At 44.6% G+C, this 18,016-nt stretch overlaps 1 protein-coding gene across 5 annotated transcripts in view; it reads left to right on the top strand.

Moving 5' to 3' along the window:
• Window positions 1-18,016, top strand: part of Tln2 (talin 2) — a 409,739-nt gene that overhangs the window by 276,323 nt on the left and 115,400 nt on the right. For all 5 annotated transcript variants that reach the window (XM_040739688.1, XM_005075489.4, XM_013117408.3 and 2 more), the window contains 7 exons: window positions 361-459; window positions 6,700-6,867; window positions 8,127-8,421; window positions 10,563-10,729; window positions 12,669-12,797; window positions 14,345-14,458; window positions 16,381-16,494. In XM_040739688.1, coding sequence (XP_040595622.1) covers window positions 361-459; window positions 6,700-6,867; window positions 8,127-8,421; window positions 10,563-10,729; window positions 12,669-12,797; window positions 14,345-14,458; window positions 16,381-16,494 — 1,086 coding nt within the window. The remainder of the gene's footprint in view (window positions 1-360; window positions 460-6,699; window positions 6,868-8,126; window positions 8,422-10,562; window positions 10,730-12,668; window positions 12,798-14,344; window positions 14,459-16,380; window positions 16,495-18,016) is intronic.

Genomic DNA, 18,016 nt, shown 5'->3' with positions numbered 1-18,016 from the left:
TAGGAAGCCTTCCCAACAAGGGTGTTTAATTAGATGTAGCTAGTTACTCAAGCCCCATGATTAGTACGCAACAGGCATTCATACAGGTTTGCAGCTGAATTTCTGTACATACCAGCTTTATCTAATTGTGCAAGACCGATCCATTGGACGTTTCAAGCACATCTGCCTGTTACTGGTTGATGGGCATATCGTTGCATCGATCTCACCAGGATTTTTTTTTTCCTATCTGACATACAACTTAAGATCTTCATTTGTGTGTGGGAGGGACTGATCTGTGTGATTCCTCACTATACTGATGTGTGGTGAGACATAGGAAGAAATTCATTTTCTTTCCAACCAAATCATGTTATCTGTTTATAGCCTCGACAGACTGTTTTGACTGCTGCTGGGAGCATCGGCCAAGCCAGTGGTGATCTCCTGAGGCAGATCGGAGAGAACGAGACGGATGAGCGATTCCAAGTAAGATGTCTGCAGCTTCCCAGTCTTGGAAAGGATTCTGAGTGATGAGTCTGACCTCGATGGAAGGATGTATTGGAATACAAGCCCAGACTTCCTGGGGCTATTGAGGATAAGATCAAAGGAAATGATTTGAGTAGTGAGGTCTTTTGGTGTCAGTTAAATGTGTATGTTTCTAATGGAAAAACTCAGATCACTTACATTATATATCATCCTCCAAAATACTTACTTAGCCTTTCTAGTTGTTCATTAGTTTCTTGAACATTTTATAAACAACAACAACAGAAGTGGATAAAGTAATAATGAATGAATCCCTTTCTGTTGGCTCCCCAGTCTCCATTCTCCGTAAGTCTTGTTTTATTTTGTGGGGAATGGTTTCTAATGGCCCCATTCTTTTTGTCTTTGATGTTTTTATTTTGTGTGGGGACGTTGGTGTACTTGCATGTATGTGCACATGTGTGTGGAGGCAGGAGGTCAACCTCTGATGTCATTTCTCAGTATGCTTTTAACCTTCCTTTTTTGTTTTGAAGTAAAGTTTCTCATTAAGACCTGGCAGTTGTTGACTTAGCCAGGCGGGCTATCGTCAAGGCCCAGAGATCTGCCTCTCTCAGCCTGCCCAGAACTATGTGCACTGCCATGCCCACTGAGCTGTGTTTCTCCAACTCTGGCTTTACTTTCTAAACGGTGTTTTCTAAATGACCGTAGTTTTTAAAGCAGGATCCAGGTGTTTAACTGAGGCTAACCCACCACACACATGATGACTGAGCTTAGCGCTTGCTATGTAACGAAGCCGTGTAATGTGCAGCACTCCAACTGAGAAATCACTTTTGTGACCCTTACTTTTCAATGCTAAAGTCTTACACTGCTTGTCCTCTGTTGAGCAGCTGTTTGCTACTGTTTGCAGCTGGTTTGAGTCACTGCCAGTTTCCTGACAAGATCTCAGTCTGCCTGCCTCCTCCTAACCCCACAGCCAAACTGTTGAGGACCAAGACTAAGGCTCTAGGCCAGGGTGAGCTCTGCACATATACTTGGGGTCAGAGCCTCTTATTCCTCTTTAAGGTTCTCTGATTTTGCAACTAATACATATGTCCATCCCAACTAGAATATTGAATTTCTAAGCTAGGTTTCCTGAAGAATATCCTCATCTAAATCCATCAAATTCATTGTATGATGATTCAGTTGAATTTCACTGGCCTTTACCTTTTACTTTTTTATTTATCTTATTTTTATTTATGTGAAAGTGTGTGTCTGTGTGCATGTGCATAAGAGTACCCCAAGAGGCCAGAAGAACATGTCAGATCCCCTGGAGGTAATGTTACTATCAGTTTTCAGCCAGCCGAAGTGTGTGGGGGACCCGCACTCAGGTCCTCTATGATGACAGCAAGCACTCTTAACCTCTTTGCTGTTTTTCAACCTCTTTATTTCATTTTTGGCAGTGTGGTCTCAGGTAGCCTGAGTGACCTCAAACTCACAATGTATCTGAGGCCGACTTTGAGATTCTGGCCTTCCTGCTTTCATCTATGCGCTATGGTTACAAATGTGTTCTACTGTGACTCGCTTATGTAGTGCTGGGAATGGAACACAAGACTTCATGCATGCTAGGTTAGCACTCTACCAACTGAACTATGTCCCCAACCCTGGCCTTTACTTTACGAACGTTCTCTAAATTACTGTATCATAATGCAATATATAACTATATGTGAAACACTGATTTAGAAATCAAAAATCACAAAATTTCAAATGTATAAGAACTGACACTACACTTATCATCAAATTCAGAAAAATAACATCTTTTTTTTTTAAAAAAAGATGTATGTATGTTTGTATATAAATGCCCTGTCTTCATAGACATTTGTATTGTAGCAGAGGGCATTGGATCCCATTATAGATGGTTGTGAACTACTATGTGGGTGCTGAGAATTGAACTCAGGACCTCTGGAAGAGCAGCCAGTGTTCTGAACCACTGATCTAGTACTCCAACCTGAAAAAGAAAATCTTTTTAATCAAATACTTGATATCTTAAATTCAACCTTCCCTCAATACAAGAGAATGCATTTTTGGCTATATCCCCTTTGACCACCTCTTCATTGGTCACTGACATCGTAATATTTTTGAAAAAGAAATCAAACAATTTCCTCTGTCTTAGCTTCCCCAGCATTCTGGCTTTTTACCTCATGGGTGGCCACATCATACTGCTTGATTTAGTTAGGGTTACTGTTGTTATGACAAAACACCCTGACCAAAGCAACTTGGGCAAGAAAGGGTTTATTTGGCTTACACTTCCACGGTGTAGTCTGTCACTGAAGGAAGCTTGGACAGGAACTCAAACAGAGCTGGAACCTGAAAGCAGAGGCCTTGGAGGAACAATGCTTACTAACTTGCTCAGCCTGCTCTCTTATAGAACCCAGGACCACCAGCCCAGGGATAGCACCACCCACCATGGACTGGTCCTCCTATATCAGTCACTAATTAAGAAAATGCCTTACAGCAGGATCTTATGGAGGCATTTTCTCAGTCGAGGTTCCTTCCTGTCAGATGACTCTAACTCATGTCAAGTTGACATAAAACTAGCTAGGATACCATTTTCTCTAGAATTATTGAGACAAGATGTGTCACATGGACTAAATCATGAGTGTATGTGTAGAAAAGAAACTTATACTTTTGTCCACAGAAGTATCTGTGTCTCCTTCCTGTCCCTGTACTTGTGGTTCTGGGAACACAGGACCTATTCATGTCCTGAGGTGTAGTAAGATGTCCAGTGTACAGTAGAGGCTAGCTCCCAGTAATAGCTTTCTAGAAGTCATTTCTACACTAAGATTCCCAGGAGCCCCTTCACTATGTTCAGAATTCACTGAAGACTACATAATAAATCCCACTGATGCCTGCTCCTGTCCCTATCCTGACTCCCTTTCAGATCTCCATAATGTCTTTGTGCTGGCCTCACATTTTATATTGGTACAGGTAATTTTTCTAGGCAGATAAATCTTAGGAATTTGGTCTATATTAGATTCGGCTGCTAGCTTGCTAGGCTTCATTAGCTTTAAGCACTCAATTTTCTTTCCTCAAAAGTATTGCTTTCTGGGGACTGGGGAGGTAGATCGGGCTGTAATGTGCTTGCCATGACAGCATGAGGACCCGAGTTAAATCCCTAGCTCTCATGTTTAAAGCTGGGTGTACACAGTGGTTATGTATCTGTAATGTCAGGAAGACAAAGACAGGAGGATCTCCTGGGATTCACTGGCCAACCAGCCTAGCCAAATTGGCAAGCCTATGGCCAGTGAGAGACCCTACCTCAAAATAGACAAACAAACAAACAAGGTAGACAGCTCTGGAGGAATGGCACCTGAGCCGTGCTCTTATCTCCACACTCAAACACACACCCAAAAGCAATCCTTTGTCTGGTGTCGAATGCTGGAGAGAAGATGCTGTGGCTTCCCATAAGGCTTGCCACTTGCCCTTGCAGTTTTCTGAAGCTTTGCATCCTCTCTCTTCCCTTGATGGATTGTAGGCAGTGTTCAGAAGATGCAGGCTCCGCCTCCTGTTTGCTTCTTTGGCAATGCTAGGGAGGCAGGTTCCGGGAAAAGGTGGAATGCTCCAGAGAGTGGGTTCCCCTCAGTCTCCTGCAATCATGGGTCCACCTGGCACTGGGTTTCCACTCTGTTTTTCTGTGTCTTGAGTCCAGTGGTAGAGCCTTTCTCGGGTTCTCAATGTACTGCATGTTCCCAGAGCTGACAAGGATTTATTTCACACAAGCTACACAATAGTGGACTATTGAAAAGTTTCACAGAGACCTGGCCAACAGCTCTAACTGCAGCATCCCTTTTTTTTCCCCTGACTCTTTGTTTTGGACAAAATTAATAGAAACAGAATTTCTTTAAATGACTCAAGCAAAGTCCTTTGTGACAATTGTGGTTGTGGGTGACCCAGTCTTTGTCCCTGTGCGAGCAAATAAATTCATATTACATGAAGTAATGCTCTAATTGGATTCAGAAAGTTGAGCTTAAAAGTTTTATAGTAATTTGTGGTATCCAGATTGCTTTTGTTTATTTGTTTGTTTTTCAAGACAGGGTTTCTCTGTAGCTTTGGATCCTGTCCTGGAACTTGCTCTGTTGACCAGGCTGACCTCAAACTCCTGAGTACTGAGATTAAAGGCATGTGCTGCTACTGCTCAACTCAGATTTCTCTTAACCTAAATTCAGACACAAATGTCCAAGATTGGTGGAGGGTTGTGAGGGGAAGCATACTAGGAACAATTCTTGAGAATTGTGCAGCAGATAAGTACCACTTGACTTCTGAAAGTGTCATCAGCCTTTTCTTGCACACCCAGACACTGTCACAGACCCATGAAAGGGTTTCTTAAGACCACTTTATTTTTTTTCCAGTTTATTGTGTATGTGTGTGTGGGTGGGTGGGTGGGTGGGTGTGTAAGTGTATGCATGCTTATCACTTTGCCACTGCATACATGTATACATGTGAAGGTCAGAAGCAACTTAGGGAGCCTCCTTTGATCATGGGGTTCCCAGTAACCAACCTCTGGCCATCAGGTATTAACAGCCAGTGTCTTTTCCCTAATGAGCCATTTCTCCAGCCCCCAAATCAGCTTCTTTAGGCTATTTATTGCCTGGGTCACATGTATTCTTCACCAGTGTAAACTGTACAGGCTGGGCGCCATTATATTTTCTCATAAGGTACCCTTGATGTTCAGAACCAAATGTTCTTTTCCATTATCTGATGAATAACTGAAGACTTCTGAGCACTTTTTCTCCGGAGAAGAGCCTTGACGTGCTTGCTCAGAGTAGCAGTGGCTTGGGTGCTAGGGAAGGTATTCCTAAATCAAATAAGCTGCTTTAAGTATTTGCAGCACTGATATAAATTAAATGTAAAAGTGGTTCTTTTTCAGGTCAGACAAATGGGTGACAGATCTGGCAGTCATAATCAAAAGATTCTCCCTGCTGCAGGTGATGCCTTTCATAAACTGAGCTTTTAAATTCTCAGCAGCACTCCCATTCTTAGATAAGGTTGTTTGGAGATAGGATTTCATGTCATCTAAGCTGCCAATTAGATTAGCCCAAGACGACCTTGAGCCTCAGGTCTCCTGCCCCACATCCCAAATTCTGGGATTGCAGGAAGTCACCACCAGAGCTGATTCATAGGCCTGGCACCCAGGGCTTCATCTCTGTGGGGCAAACAGTCTACCAGCTGAGGCATACCCCCTACTCCCCATTATCTTGCCACTAGTTTGTTTATGCAAGTTCTCTTCTACTTTGCATAATCCAGTCCCTATGCAGAAGGTTCCAGATGCTGAGAATAATTTATGTTCAGAGCAGTCTTTGGCTCTCCAGCTGTAGGAAGTGGTGCCGTCAATCTGTCTCTGTGTGTCATATGTTGCTTTCTGGAGGCAGAGAAAGCAGCTGACTTTTGGATCATAACAAGCTAGATGTCTACAAGATAAATTTTCAGCTAATCTGGGGCATGACGATTTGGAGGCCATGATTTAATGCCTAACTACTGCAGGTGGTGTCGTGGTATCTGAATATGTATTGAGCTTCTCTGAGTCCACACATCCATCACATATAGGAGAGTTCCTCTTTAGTCTGTTTTATTTTCATGTTTAAATTTGTGTGTGTATTTTAGGGGATGTGTATATGTGCTTGTGTGTGTGTGTGTGTGTGTGTGTGTGTGTGTGTGTGTGTATGGTATGCACGCACATATGTGTACACGTGAGTGCCAGAGTTAAGTGTCATGTGTCTCCCTCAGTCACTCACTCTCCACCTCATTTTTTGAGACATTCTGTCTCTGGATCAGAAGCTCACTGATTAGAGCAGGCTGGCTGAGCAGTGAGCTCCAGGGATCTACTCATCTCTGGGCTGACAGTACATTTCAAACGTGTGCGCTTTGCCTGTGGCTTTTTACATGTGCTCTGGGGATCCAACCTCGGGTCCTGGTGCTTGCACTTTAATGACTGGGCCACCTCCCCAGCCCCTGACCTGTTTCCTGTCGAAACCTGTGCTACTCATTGTCCACAGGGACATATTTTGTTTTTAGGATGCAAGCTTTTTCCTTAGTTTCTTGCAAGGATGAGCTGGCATTTCAAAAATAAAGAGAAAAAATTGAAGTGATGGAACCCCATAAAAACCAAATGGGGTTCTAATAGAAAGTTTGGATATGCTCCACACAGTTTTAGTGTTTGAAAGGTGATTTTAAAAAATGAATGAATGAGTAGCTTTGGTTCCCTTTTCTTAGGATGTTTTAATGAGTCTGGCTAAAGCTGTTGCCAATGCGGCTGCCATGTTGGTACTCAAGGCAAAGAATGTGGCCCAAGTGGCTGAGGACACCGTCCTGCAGAACAGAGTGATCGCCGCAGCTACCCAGTGTGCTCTCTCCACCTCGCAGCTTGTGGCATGTGCCAAGGTAAGCCAGCTTCCTACAGTGCCACCAGTCACCAAGTAGCCTGAGGTCTGGAGCTTGCTTCAGATGGCTTCTTTGGGGGGACATGATAGAATTTTTGTTGGTTTGTTTGGTTGGTTGGTTGGGTTTTTAGGGGTAAGGGTTGTTTTTTTTTTCCAGAGTGATTGGGAGGTGGACACAAGGTTCTCACTATGTAGCTTGGTTCTCTTGTAACTATCTATGGAGACCAGGCTGGCCTTGAACTCACAGAAATCTGTCTGCTTCTGCCTCCCAAGTGCTGAAATCAAAGTTGTGCACCACCATACCCAGCCAGACATAAGATTTTAGTATAAACAGTCTAACTCTGTTTTTATTTGTTGGCTCCTCTATTGTTAGATGCAATTTGCTGTGTCTCCCTTGGGGCCTCTCAATGCATCTTATTTCCATTGCATAAAAGAGGCTTTGCAATGGGTGGCACAGTATGGTACAGGGGTTCATACTGAACCTACAGCTTCTTGGGGAGGCCTAGTCACTCCTACTGTGGCTCCAGGGTGTGTTCATTGTGTCGGAATCACATGATTGGGTTTGTCCTGCACATTGAGCTCCATTGACCTTCATTTACTGATGAGGAACCTGCAGTGACTCAGTGTTAATGAGGAGCTTTCAGCCATGGAAATAAGCAGCAGAATTGAGGTTGTGACTCAGACCTGCCCTGACGCCAGGTGCCTTTCCACTCCACCATGGATGTCTGCTTCCCTGAGGATGGAAGCCTCTGCTTCTGACTTTCCACCTACTGCTATTAGGATCTGTTTGAGAAGGTAGCATTTCCCTCCTGGGATAGGATTTGGAGCATCCAGAGGCATCCTTAGTGATGCTCCTCCTGACCCTGGAGTCCACAGAGAACTGACAGACCTTCCCTAGTCTTTGAGGAAACACAGGCAGAGTTTTAGATGACCTCTGGAAAATACATGCAATTCTTTTAGGTAGTCAGTTGCTTTAACTCAGCCTAGAAGATTCACTTAGGGTATCCTAAGAGGAAAAGCACATAATTGGTAACTATCAGAACTTTGTCTTATTTAAGTGCTGGGTAATAAGGACTGCCACACATGACTAATTAGCAGGATTTCTCAAATCACAAAGATATAGTGTGGAGGTGACCACATTGGGTAAGTCAGGTCCCTGTTCTATATGCTAAGTGAGGATCAAAGGGACCTGAGGGAGATGCTGGGCATCCAGGGACACCAGGCACATCCACTGCAGCAAACCTCTCTGTATCTTTCCAGGTTGTGAGCCCCACCATCAGCTCTCCTGTATGCCAGGAGCAGCTGATCGAGGCTGGGAAGCTGGTGGACCGCTCTGTGGAAAACTGTGTCCGGGCCTGCCAGGCTGCCACCGGTGACAGTGAGCTCCTGAAGCAGGTCAGCGCGGCAGCCAGCGTGGTGAGCCAGGCTCTGCACGACCTCCTGCAGCATGTGCGGCAGTTTGCCAGCCGTGGCGAGCCCATTGGTCGCTATGACCAGGCCACCGACACCATCATGTGTGTCACCGAGAGCATCTTCAGTTCCATGGGAGATGCTGGTGAGGCACTGGTTTGGGAGGAAAGGGGTTGGATCGGTGTGGGTTTTCCTCATGGTGACAGACACTTTCTAGGTGAAGGCCCCTGGAGTAACTAGCAGGGGCCATTGTGCATCTTACTTCCTCACTGAGCCACAGAGAAAGATCCAGGAGCCTCAACAGCCTCTTCCAGAAAGCACAGTTTAAAAAACCTCTCCAGAATTTCATTATTTGAATTTATAATATTAATAAGTCCTTTTATCCCATATGTAGGACATAGTTGGTAAAGTCAGAGCAGCCACCAAAGGAACCAGGAACAAAGCTTGGAATGAAGACATTTACGTAGAGATGCACTGGAAATTCCTCCCAAGGTCACTATAGAGAACCAGGAGGGGCAGTAGACAGCAGATGGGATTGAAGGAAGAACCTAGACCACAGTCCTTGTTAGAATTTCCTGGGGAGGTGTAGGGTGGGGCATTTTAATATACTGTAATATGCTCATCCTGTAAATTAAGGTTATATATGCAACATCTTTTCAGCCTGTTGAAAAGTAAACTGTTCTGAATTCATCGGGTCACTGTGCCCTTTCGATCCCCAGAACTGACCATTGATTTTGTACTGATATGTGGTAAAATGACTGCTGTGGTAGGCAAGTTAGCATACCTATCGCCTCACAGTTCCTAGAACATCCCTGCCTTTAAAGGTTGTGTGTAAAGAGACAGAGGGTGGCTCCTTCACCGCAATTATAAATATATTTTTGTTATACATACTATGAACTTTTCCATGCATACCTATACATTCAGTTTTGGTTTTTATTTTTTTAGTGACAGGGTAGCATTCCATTTTGGAAGCATCATCATACACTTATCCAGTTTTTTGGGTATTTTTTTCTCAGTGCTAGGGATCAAACCCGGGGAGAGCTCTGGCTGCATGCTGGACAAGCATACTACCACTGAACTTAGCCTCCGGCCCTTCAACTGCTTATCCGTTAATAGACAGTTTCCAAATTTGTTTTGATTTGTTTTTCAAGACAGGGTTTCTCTGTGTAGCTTTGGAGGCTGTCCTGGGACTCACTCTGTAGACCAGGCTGGCCCCAAACTCACAGAGCTCTGCCTGCCGCTGCCTCCCGAGTGCTGGGACTGAAGGCATGCACCATCACCACCAGGCTCTTATGCTCTTTTATATGCTTCTTAAGTTACTAACTAACAGGGAATGCTGTGTGCAATTAGATTTTCTGCTGGTTTTTGTCTCATTTTTGGCTTGTTATTTTACATAAACCTTTTATTTTAGAATAGCTATAGCGTTGGCTTTTTTAAAAAATTGCAGAAGCGGCAGGGTCCCATTTTTCCGCTTCCTCGCATTTCTAATATCTCTACCTCATGGCACATTTGTCAAAGCATTTGTGGGCGTGCCCCTGTTAACCACCCACAGTGTTCAATTTTATCAGTTTTCCTACTTGTGACTTTCTTTTCTGTCTTGCAGTGCTATTGAGGTCACCACACTGATTTTAGTACATGTCTGTATGTATACAAGCTTGTTTCCCCGTAGACAAGCTACAGGAGGGGAATCAGTCCTTTCCCTGGAACAGTTTCATTTGTAATGTTGTATCCTAATAGACCTCCCACATCCACAAGTAAGTTGAAATAGATTTCATAAAGGCATAGGCACAGCAAGGACAAACAGTAACAAAAGCTCCAAACCAGCAGCCAGGCAGTAGTGGCGTACTCCTGTAATCCCAGTACTTGGGAGGTAAGCAGGCAGATCTCTGTGAGTTTGAGGTTAGCCTGGTCTACAAAGTGAGTTCCAGGACAGCTAGAGCTATTATACAGAGAAACCCTGTCCTAGAAAAAAAAAAACAAAACTCCAAACCAGGAACTGGGGGTGTTTGGTAAACTGCCTAGCTATCATTCAAAATAGCCTTGGGTTCAGCCTGCAATACCTCATAAGTCAGACGTGGTGGTGCTTGCCTCTAGCCCCAGCACTAAGGAGGTAGAGGCTAGAGAATTAAGTTATACTTGGCTGTATAGTAAGTTAGAAGCTTACCTGAGACACATAAAACCCTGTTTCAAACAAATAACAACAATAAACAAACCTTCCTGACCACTGAGATCATTCTCAGACAGAATGGTAAATAAACAGTCCATACCTGCTGTCCTGTCCTTTAGGTGAGATGGTGCGCCAAGCCCGGGTGCTGGCCCAGGCCACGTCTGATCTTGTCAATGCCATGAGGTCAGACGCGGAGGCTGAGATTGACATGGAGAATTCCAAGAAGCTCCTTGCAGCCGCAAAGCTCTTGGCTGACTCCACCGCCCGCATGGTGGAAGCTGCAAAGGTAAGACGTTCAGTCGTTTGACTTGAAATGCAAATACTACTGAGTGCTGGGGTTTGAAGCTTACATTCAAAGGTGAAGGATGGAGTGTGGATTGCTTCTTGTTGAAGATTGGAGCTGCTTTGTAACACATTTAGATAGCAGAGAGAAAGGAGTGCTGAGTCTGCACAGACAGCAAAGCATAGCTACTACTGCTGAAATCGTGAATGTTCTCATCACTGCAACAAAATTGCCTGTTGAGAGTGACTCAAGGGGTGAGAGATTTGTTTTGGAAGCAGTTGGTGGCTGGTCACATCACATCCTGAGTCATGAGCAGAGAGGTAAATACTGGTGTACTCAGCTGCCTTTCCATTTTCAGACTGGGTCCCCAGCCCTGTGTAATAGGGCTGCCCACACTTAGGGTGGGCCTTCCCACCTCAATTAGCTCAGTTTAGAAACTCCTTCACACTCGTGCCCAAGGGTTGTTTCCATGGTGATCCTAAATTCCATCAAGTAGATGTCTCAAAGGGTATAAGACAATCCTCTCCCTATGTTAACTTCAGCTTACATGACCTCAGAACCCTACATAGCTAGCTAAAGGGACAAGGTTCTGAATACAGGCTCAGCTGAAGTACAAGGGCTGAGGACCTACACAAAGGACACATGACCGCCACGTGGGTGCCATACTCTTCTGACAGTTAAGGGCAGCAGCTTTGCTCGTTTAGTACAGTTAGGTACCAGCTGTTTGTCTCAGTTCTCCCAGAATGCCCTCTAAGTACATGATTTCTTTGCATGACCTTTAACAAACTTTCCTTAGCAAGCCTTCTCCTTGTAGGACATACATACCATTGTGAACTCCCCACCCCCTCCCATCATGCTCCGTCCAAGCCCCTATTTTTCCAGTGAAATCTTTACTTTTCATGTTTATTTTTGCCTTGAAATATTCCAGCGGTGATGTGAAGACATGAGCCATCAAGGTCTGTTATATCATTTAGGATAAAGTCTTCCTTGGGGAAGACTTTTACTTACACATTTTTCTCATATCTGATGGGGAGAGATTTATCAGAGCCTCTTTCTTCAAATCAAAAATTGAAATTGACTCATAATAGCATATACTGCTGTCCATCACTCTGAACATTGACTCTGTACTATTTTTACCATATTTAGTTAGTTATTCTCAGCCACTGCTCCCCCTCTGTATCACAGAACATTAGAGGTCACTCCTAACTATACCCTGAAGCCTCTCACTGTTATCCATCCTTTTGTCTGTCCCTTTCTCCATCCTTCTTGGCAAAGACCATTCTATTTTCTTCTACAATGAGATTGACTCTTTTCTTGTTTGTATTGACCTTTCAGTGCTTGACATGATAGTAATTCAACTCAGCAAAAAGGGAGTGGTTTCTGTTTGTTTGGTTTTTGGTTTGGGAGGATTTGTTTTGTTTTGTTAAGTAAATGATGCCCACAAAACTGTTTTTCCTCCTGGAAGAAGATTCCCAGGGTCCTTTATCTTACAAGGTTTGTAAAACTAAACTCCAGACTGAAGAAAGTAAATTTCTTTTTACTTAAATTTTAGCTGAAAAATGAAGAAATAGAAAGCATACATATTAACGCAGTATTTTGTGATAGTGCCTTAAGTGTCTTTGAAGACTTGAGTTTTTTAAATCACAACTACAAGGTAATTTGTATAAATATCCAAGACTGAATTATATACTTCTTGTACTTGGATACTATATAGACATGATGTTTGGTCTTTAGTATAAAGATAGTGTTTATAGGGGCTGGGGATATAACATTCAGGAGGTTGTGGGTTCGAAGCCAGCAACACCTCCTGCTGGTACATAACTATAATTCTAGTTTATGGTTGTCTATATATTATTAGTTAGAAGTGAAATTAAAGGCATGCATTTAGCAACTGTAGCCTACTTCACCTGGGCTACTTGCAATGTCCCCTCCACCTTTGCAGGGGGCTGCAGCCAACCCGGAGAACGAAGACCAGCAACAAAGACTGAGAGAGGCTGCCGAAGGTCTCCGAGTAGCAACCAACGCCGCTGCACAGAATGCTATCAAGAAAAAGATCGTCAACCGACTGGAGGTCAGGAAAGGGGCTGGCTTTCAGGGTGCCATTTGTGATTGCCCAGAGTTACCTGGAAAAAGAGATCCAATCACCAAAACTTGGCCTATATAAAGAATGCCAAGTACAAGTTAGCAGTGTTGGATGGCTTGGGTACTTTAAAAGAATTGACACAATTTGAAAAATTGCTTTAGTTCATAGCTGCCAAAGGCTCGGGTTCAGAGTTTGCCAGTCAGAAATAGAACACGGTCTTTTTGCGGAAAGATTGGGGTTCTTGTTTCCTGGCATTAAAGGACACAGCAGACCAGTGATGCAGAGCTCCTCTTCTGTTGGAGGCAATGGCTTTTCCTAGGCTTCCTGTTGAGAATTTTAGACTGGGACTAGGGAACAGGGTAGGACTAAGAAGGGAAGAAGAATAGACTTTGTTTTGTCATTTCTTTTCAGAATATTTACTCCAGTTAAAGAGTTGAAAACAGTAAGCACAAACTATATAAGAAAAACATTTCTTTACATGGATGTTTATAGGCTACTCTGAAAATTAAAATGGGAGGGATGGAGGCCAAGTGACCTGACTGTCTAATATGAGTGCCCCATAAGCAGTCTGCTGGGCTCTGGAAAAAAATTAGCCTCATTATTGGAAGGAGACAAAAGATAGAGCTGGATTAATTACCTCAGGGTTGGGGGGAGTATCACGTCTGAACTGAGGCCTCTGCTGTGAGACGAGGGACATGGGCACCTCCATGGACATAAAGAGCTGCCTGGCCTTCATAGGGGAGATTTTCTTTCCCAGGAACATTAAGACTTCGTGCTGCTTGCCATTGCCATCTCAGCTTTGCAACTGACTCTTGTATTTTAAAATTCCATTTACTGTTTGGTAACTTTGTACATGAATGTATTTAGATTGTATCCACATTGCATTCTCCTATCCGCTTCCTAACTTCATGCCACTGCAGCTGTCCAGCACCTACTCCTACTCCTCATTCCTCTAATAATAATAATTCACTCAGTCCAAATCATGCTGCTTATATGTGCATGGCCATAGGTTCCATCCAGAGAGCATAGGCAACCTATGATGGGCTACACAGAGAAGAAATCTGACTCTTCTTTCCCCATTAACCATCTACTGTCAGCTAGTTGTGGGGTCTCTTGAGCCTCTTCCTGCTCCATGCTGAAGGGTTGGCAGACCGACTTCATCATTTGCAAGGCTTGGGGGAACATCGGGGTGGAAAGATTGAAGATCCAGAGGTTGAGGAGGCTCCTTGTGATGTAATGTCTTCTGGGTGTGACAGGGCCATTGTGGTCATGAACTCACAGGCACCTGTGTGGCCAACACAAGACCTACAGAAGGCCAAGCCAGTCTTTTACAAAAGGCAGATGAAGTGAGGTTGCATGCCTTGCGTTCTTTACCACTTCATCGAGGAGTGCAGACCCAAGGCAGGCAACAAAGAGTGATAAGGTTGAGATCATCGGTGGCTTTGAAGACATGGTGACTGCTTCAGTCATGGAAAGACATGGCGTATGAGTTTGCAGTACAATCTTGGCCTGACCTGTGTCACTGTCCTCTGCAGGTTGCAGCCAAGCAGGCTGCAGCTGCTGCCACACAGACCATCGCAGCCTCCCAGAATGCAGCTATCTCCAACAAGAATCCCTCAGCCCAGCAGCAGCTAGTCCAGAGCTGCAAGGTAAGCTCCCTATGTGCCATGGGCCAGGTCTGCAACATATTACTGATAGCATTAGACCACCACATGCCCTGGTAATTCATTTAAGGCAGGTCTTCCAGGCTCCTAATCCGGTTTGCGGTGGCTCCATGCTCCAGGTATACACATGTCTGTTTTTTGTTCATTAAGTGGATTGCCCGTGTTTGGAAGGAGTATCTTTTTTTCCAGCACTATCTTTCCTTTATCCACATCATTTTGAAGAGACTGAATTGAATAAAGAGAGCCAATGAGGCCATTTCGGAGCTTTGAAATAGAAATGAGCCCTTGGCTTTGCAGAGCCACTTCCCCTCTGGGAGGCTGGGCACATCCAGTCTCCATGCACTGCAGCAGGTTGATTTCCTGCTCTGGCCCTTCTGCCTTCTGTGACCTCATGTTTTGGTGCTTTCTGTTTCCTGCTGCTTGTTTGTCTCTGCTTTTCTGGGACAGGGCATTGGTGTTGTGTTGAGGCCAGCTTACCACCAACAATCGCTCTTCCCACCAAGAGAGTTGACTCTCCCAGGGCACCTTTGATGGGTTCCAGACACCCTCTTGCAGAGCCATTGCCCACACATGACAGGGCATCTTGCTGGGGTCTCCTGAGAGTGTTGGCAGTGCTCTGACAGTTAACCTGTTCTGACTTCTCCAAATCTCTGAAAAAATAACAGTCGTCTGAGGGAAATGGCACTTCTTCAGCAGCGGCTGTGTTTCCGATGGAAATTCAGTTCTACTTCTGAAATGGCAATGCTGCCGGGGAAGAATTGCTTGGCACTCTGTTCCTGACTGTGTTCTTTCTGGGGTCCCCTCTTAGAGTTTACTGTGTTCGAGGGAGAAGAGCATCTTTAGTGCTCAGGGCTCTGAGGTCCTTTGTGCTTAGGATCTGCGGAGGAGAGGAGCTTGCTGAGAGTGGGGTTTCTGCTTGAACAGTATAGTTCTTTCTTGTTCCACTCAGCTGCCCGCAGGGTGGGAGAGTGGCCTTTCCCTTCCTCTGGGACCACAAGCCATCCTGTCTGGGGACTTGTTGCAGAGTCAGCCTTCTCTCCCTCTGCTTAAGGACCTGAGGTGTCAGATCTCTGAACATCCCTGCCAGGAAATGAGAGGGATGCTGAACAGCAGGCTGAAGCTGAGAGGGAAATGGACCAAGTTTCTGGAAAGGACCTGGGCACATGTCCATAGGGATATTTTTAAATATTTTTACACTCTGGCTGGGGGTGGGGTATGGACACCAACCCAAAATGCACTGGGCGCCTTTACCAGCACTTTTTTAGGTGGTGGTCCTTGGCCCTCTGAAGCCTGCTCCGTCAGAGGGTAATTAGGAAAGGCACAGTATATGGACTAGATGATTGCTAAGATACCTCCGGAGATGACTGTCATGTGGATGTCCTGCTTTGCCAAATATGGCTCCTCTCTCCTGTTTTGGGCTTTCTCATTTGAGAAAAGCTAAGTACTGATTGGAACAGAGAAACAGGAGAGATGCCCACATGCATGCTGGGACCCACAATCCATACCTGCAAAGTCAGAGTCCTGAGCCCTTAAACAGGCTGGTTCATGAACCTCTCCCCTACTTCTTCTGGTCATGGGTCATCTTCCTGTGAATTCTGTGGTCAACTATGAGTTATGACTAGGAAGGCTCTTTCACAGCTTTGTTGTAGAGGATGGTCTTCTATCTAATAGCCTGAGGCCATTAGGACTACTGTTGAAGTGGGATGGGTTGGGAGAAGATGTGGGGAATGGGATTCAGTGTTGAGAAGGACCCCACTGGCTAAGTGTGCCTTTAGTCCAGCTTCTGGTACTGCTGTCTCTGGGAATGGATCACACATTGAAAAGCAGCGCTTTGGGTCATTTCCTTGCCCGGTTGCCAGTTGTTCCTCTCTGCTCATGCTCCATTCCTGTTTTCTTGCTTCTTGCAGGCAGTGGCAGATCACATTCCTCAGCTCGTGCAAGGAGTGAGAGGGAGCCAAGCTCAAGCAGAAGACCTCAGCGCCCAGCTGGCCCTCATCATCTCCAGCCAGAACTTCCTGCAGGTAACAGACACCCACAGCATGGTCGCTTGCAGAACCCCCAGCTGGCAATCTGCTCTTGGTCCTTAAGGAAGGGAGCCTACCTGGCAGACCACACAGCCTTGGCTACATTTTTGTCTGAGCAGCTGCAAGGCCTCTTTATGTTACAGGTGAGGGAGATATTACTGGCCAAGGGAAATGCTAGTGATCAAGGCAAGTACCAATGGGTTGGTTTTTCAAGTGCCACCCACACCTCTACTATACAAAGATAAAACCCAGATGTTTTAGTCTACTTTAGTAAGTTTTGTTACACTCTAAGAGATACACTAACAGGTTTGTGGAGAGGATCTATTAATTTGTTGAGCATTTCATACAATGCAATTTGATGACATTCACTTCAGCTCTTCACCATAGCTCCTTCCAGAACCACCCTCACCTCTCTACCCGCAACTTAGGGTCCTCAGTTTTTCAAGTTTAATAGCCCATCGACTCTCGTCTGTGTTGTGCATGTACTTCTGAGTACACACACTAGAGTGTGGTGACTGTACCAGGAGCCACACCCTAAGAGAAAATCGACTCTCTATTAGCATCAATTGCCCCTTAGTTAAGCATGGGAGCTCAAGGTCCCCTTCCCATTCCACACTAGAAGAATGCTGCCTAGCTTGCTAATGTGTAGGTCTTGTGCAGTCTACCATGGCTACTGTGAGTTCTTGAGTGTTGCAGTCCTGTCATGTCCAAAAGACACTGTTTTATTCCAAACCTCCCTTATCACTGACTCTTAAAATCTTTCTTTCTTCCTTCCTTTCTTTCTCTCTCTTTTTTTTAATTGAAAAAATTTCAATTAATTTAATTGTTTTTTTCATACAATATACTCTGATTGTGGCATATAACCCTTTGAATTACATTCATTGTATATACAGTATTTGGGGATTAAGCCTAGCATGAGAAGCAGTTGTTCTAGCTCTGGGCTTCAGCCCCAGCCCTCCGGGCATTTGTGATTCAGAAAGTCTTCCATGTGGCTATCCAGGCTTCCTTTAACTGTTGTCCCTTCATCAGATTGCTAGTCTTTATTTGGAGGCCGTCACAAGCACCCTGTAAAGCAATCTACTTCCCATGCTCAATCTTTATCTCCAACCTGAGTTATTTATTTGGGTGAATTCCTAGAAATAGGTTTGCAAACAACTTACTTTTTCTTTGTCACACTGAGACTTAGAACTTGGAAAGAAGATCTTTTTCTTTCCCTTAGTAATCTTGGAGGCAGCTGTGCACTTAGTTTGCATGCAGGAGGACTGCAGAGAATTAGGGTTAAACAGAGTGGGTGCTTCTCAGTCCACCCTGACTGAACCTGCTTGCCCGTGTCCTCTCTCCCATCCCTCCTCCCTCCCTCCCTCTCCCTCCTATCCTTCCTCTCTCCTTTTTTTTTTCTCTTCTCCTGTTCTTTCATTATTGTTTGTTTGTTTGTTTTGGATTTAAGACAGATTTCCCCATGTAGCACCAGTTGTCCTGGAACTCGATCTGTAGACCATACTGGCCTCGAACTCAGAGA

This window comes from Mesocricetus auratus, unplaced genomic scaffold, assembly GCF_017639785.1.
Source record: "Mesocricetus auratus isolate SY011 unplaced genomic scaffold, BCM_Maur_2.0 Super-Scaffold_100691, whole genome shotgun sequence".
Lineage (NCBI taxonomy): Eukaryota > Metazoa > Chordata > Mammalia > Rodentia > Cricetidae > Mesocricetus > Mesocricetus auratus.
This window is presented reverse-complemented; position numbering and strand designations above follow the sequence as displayed.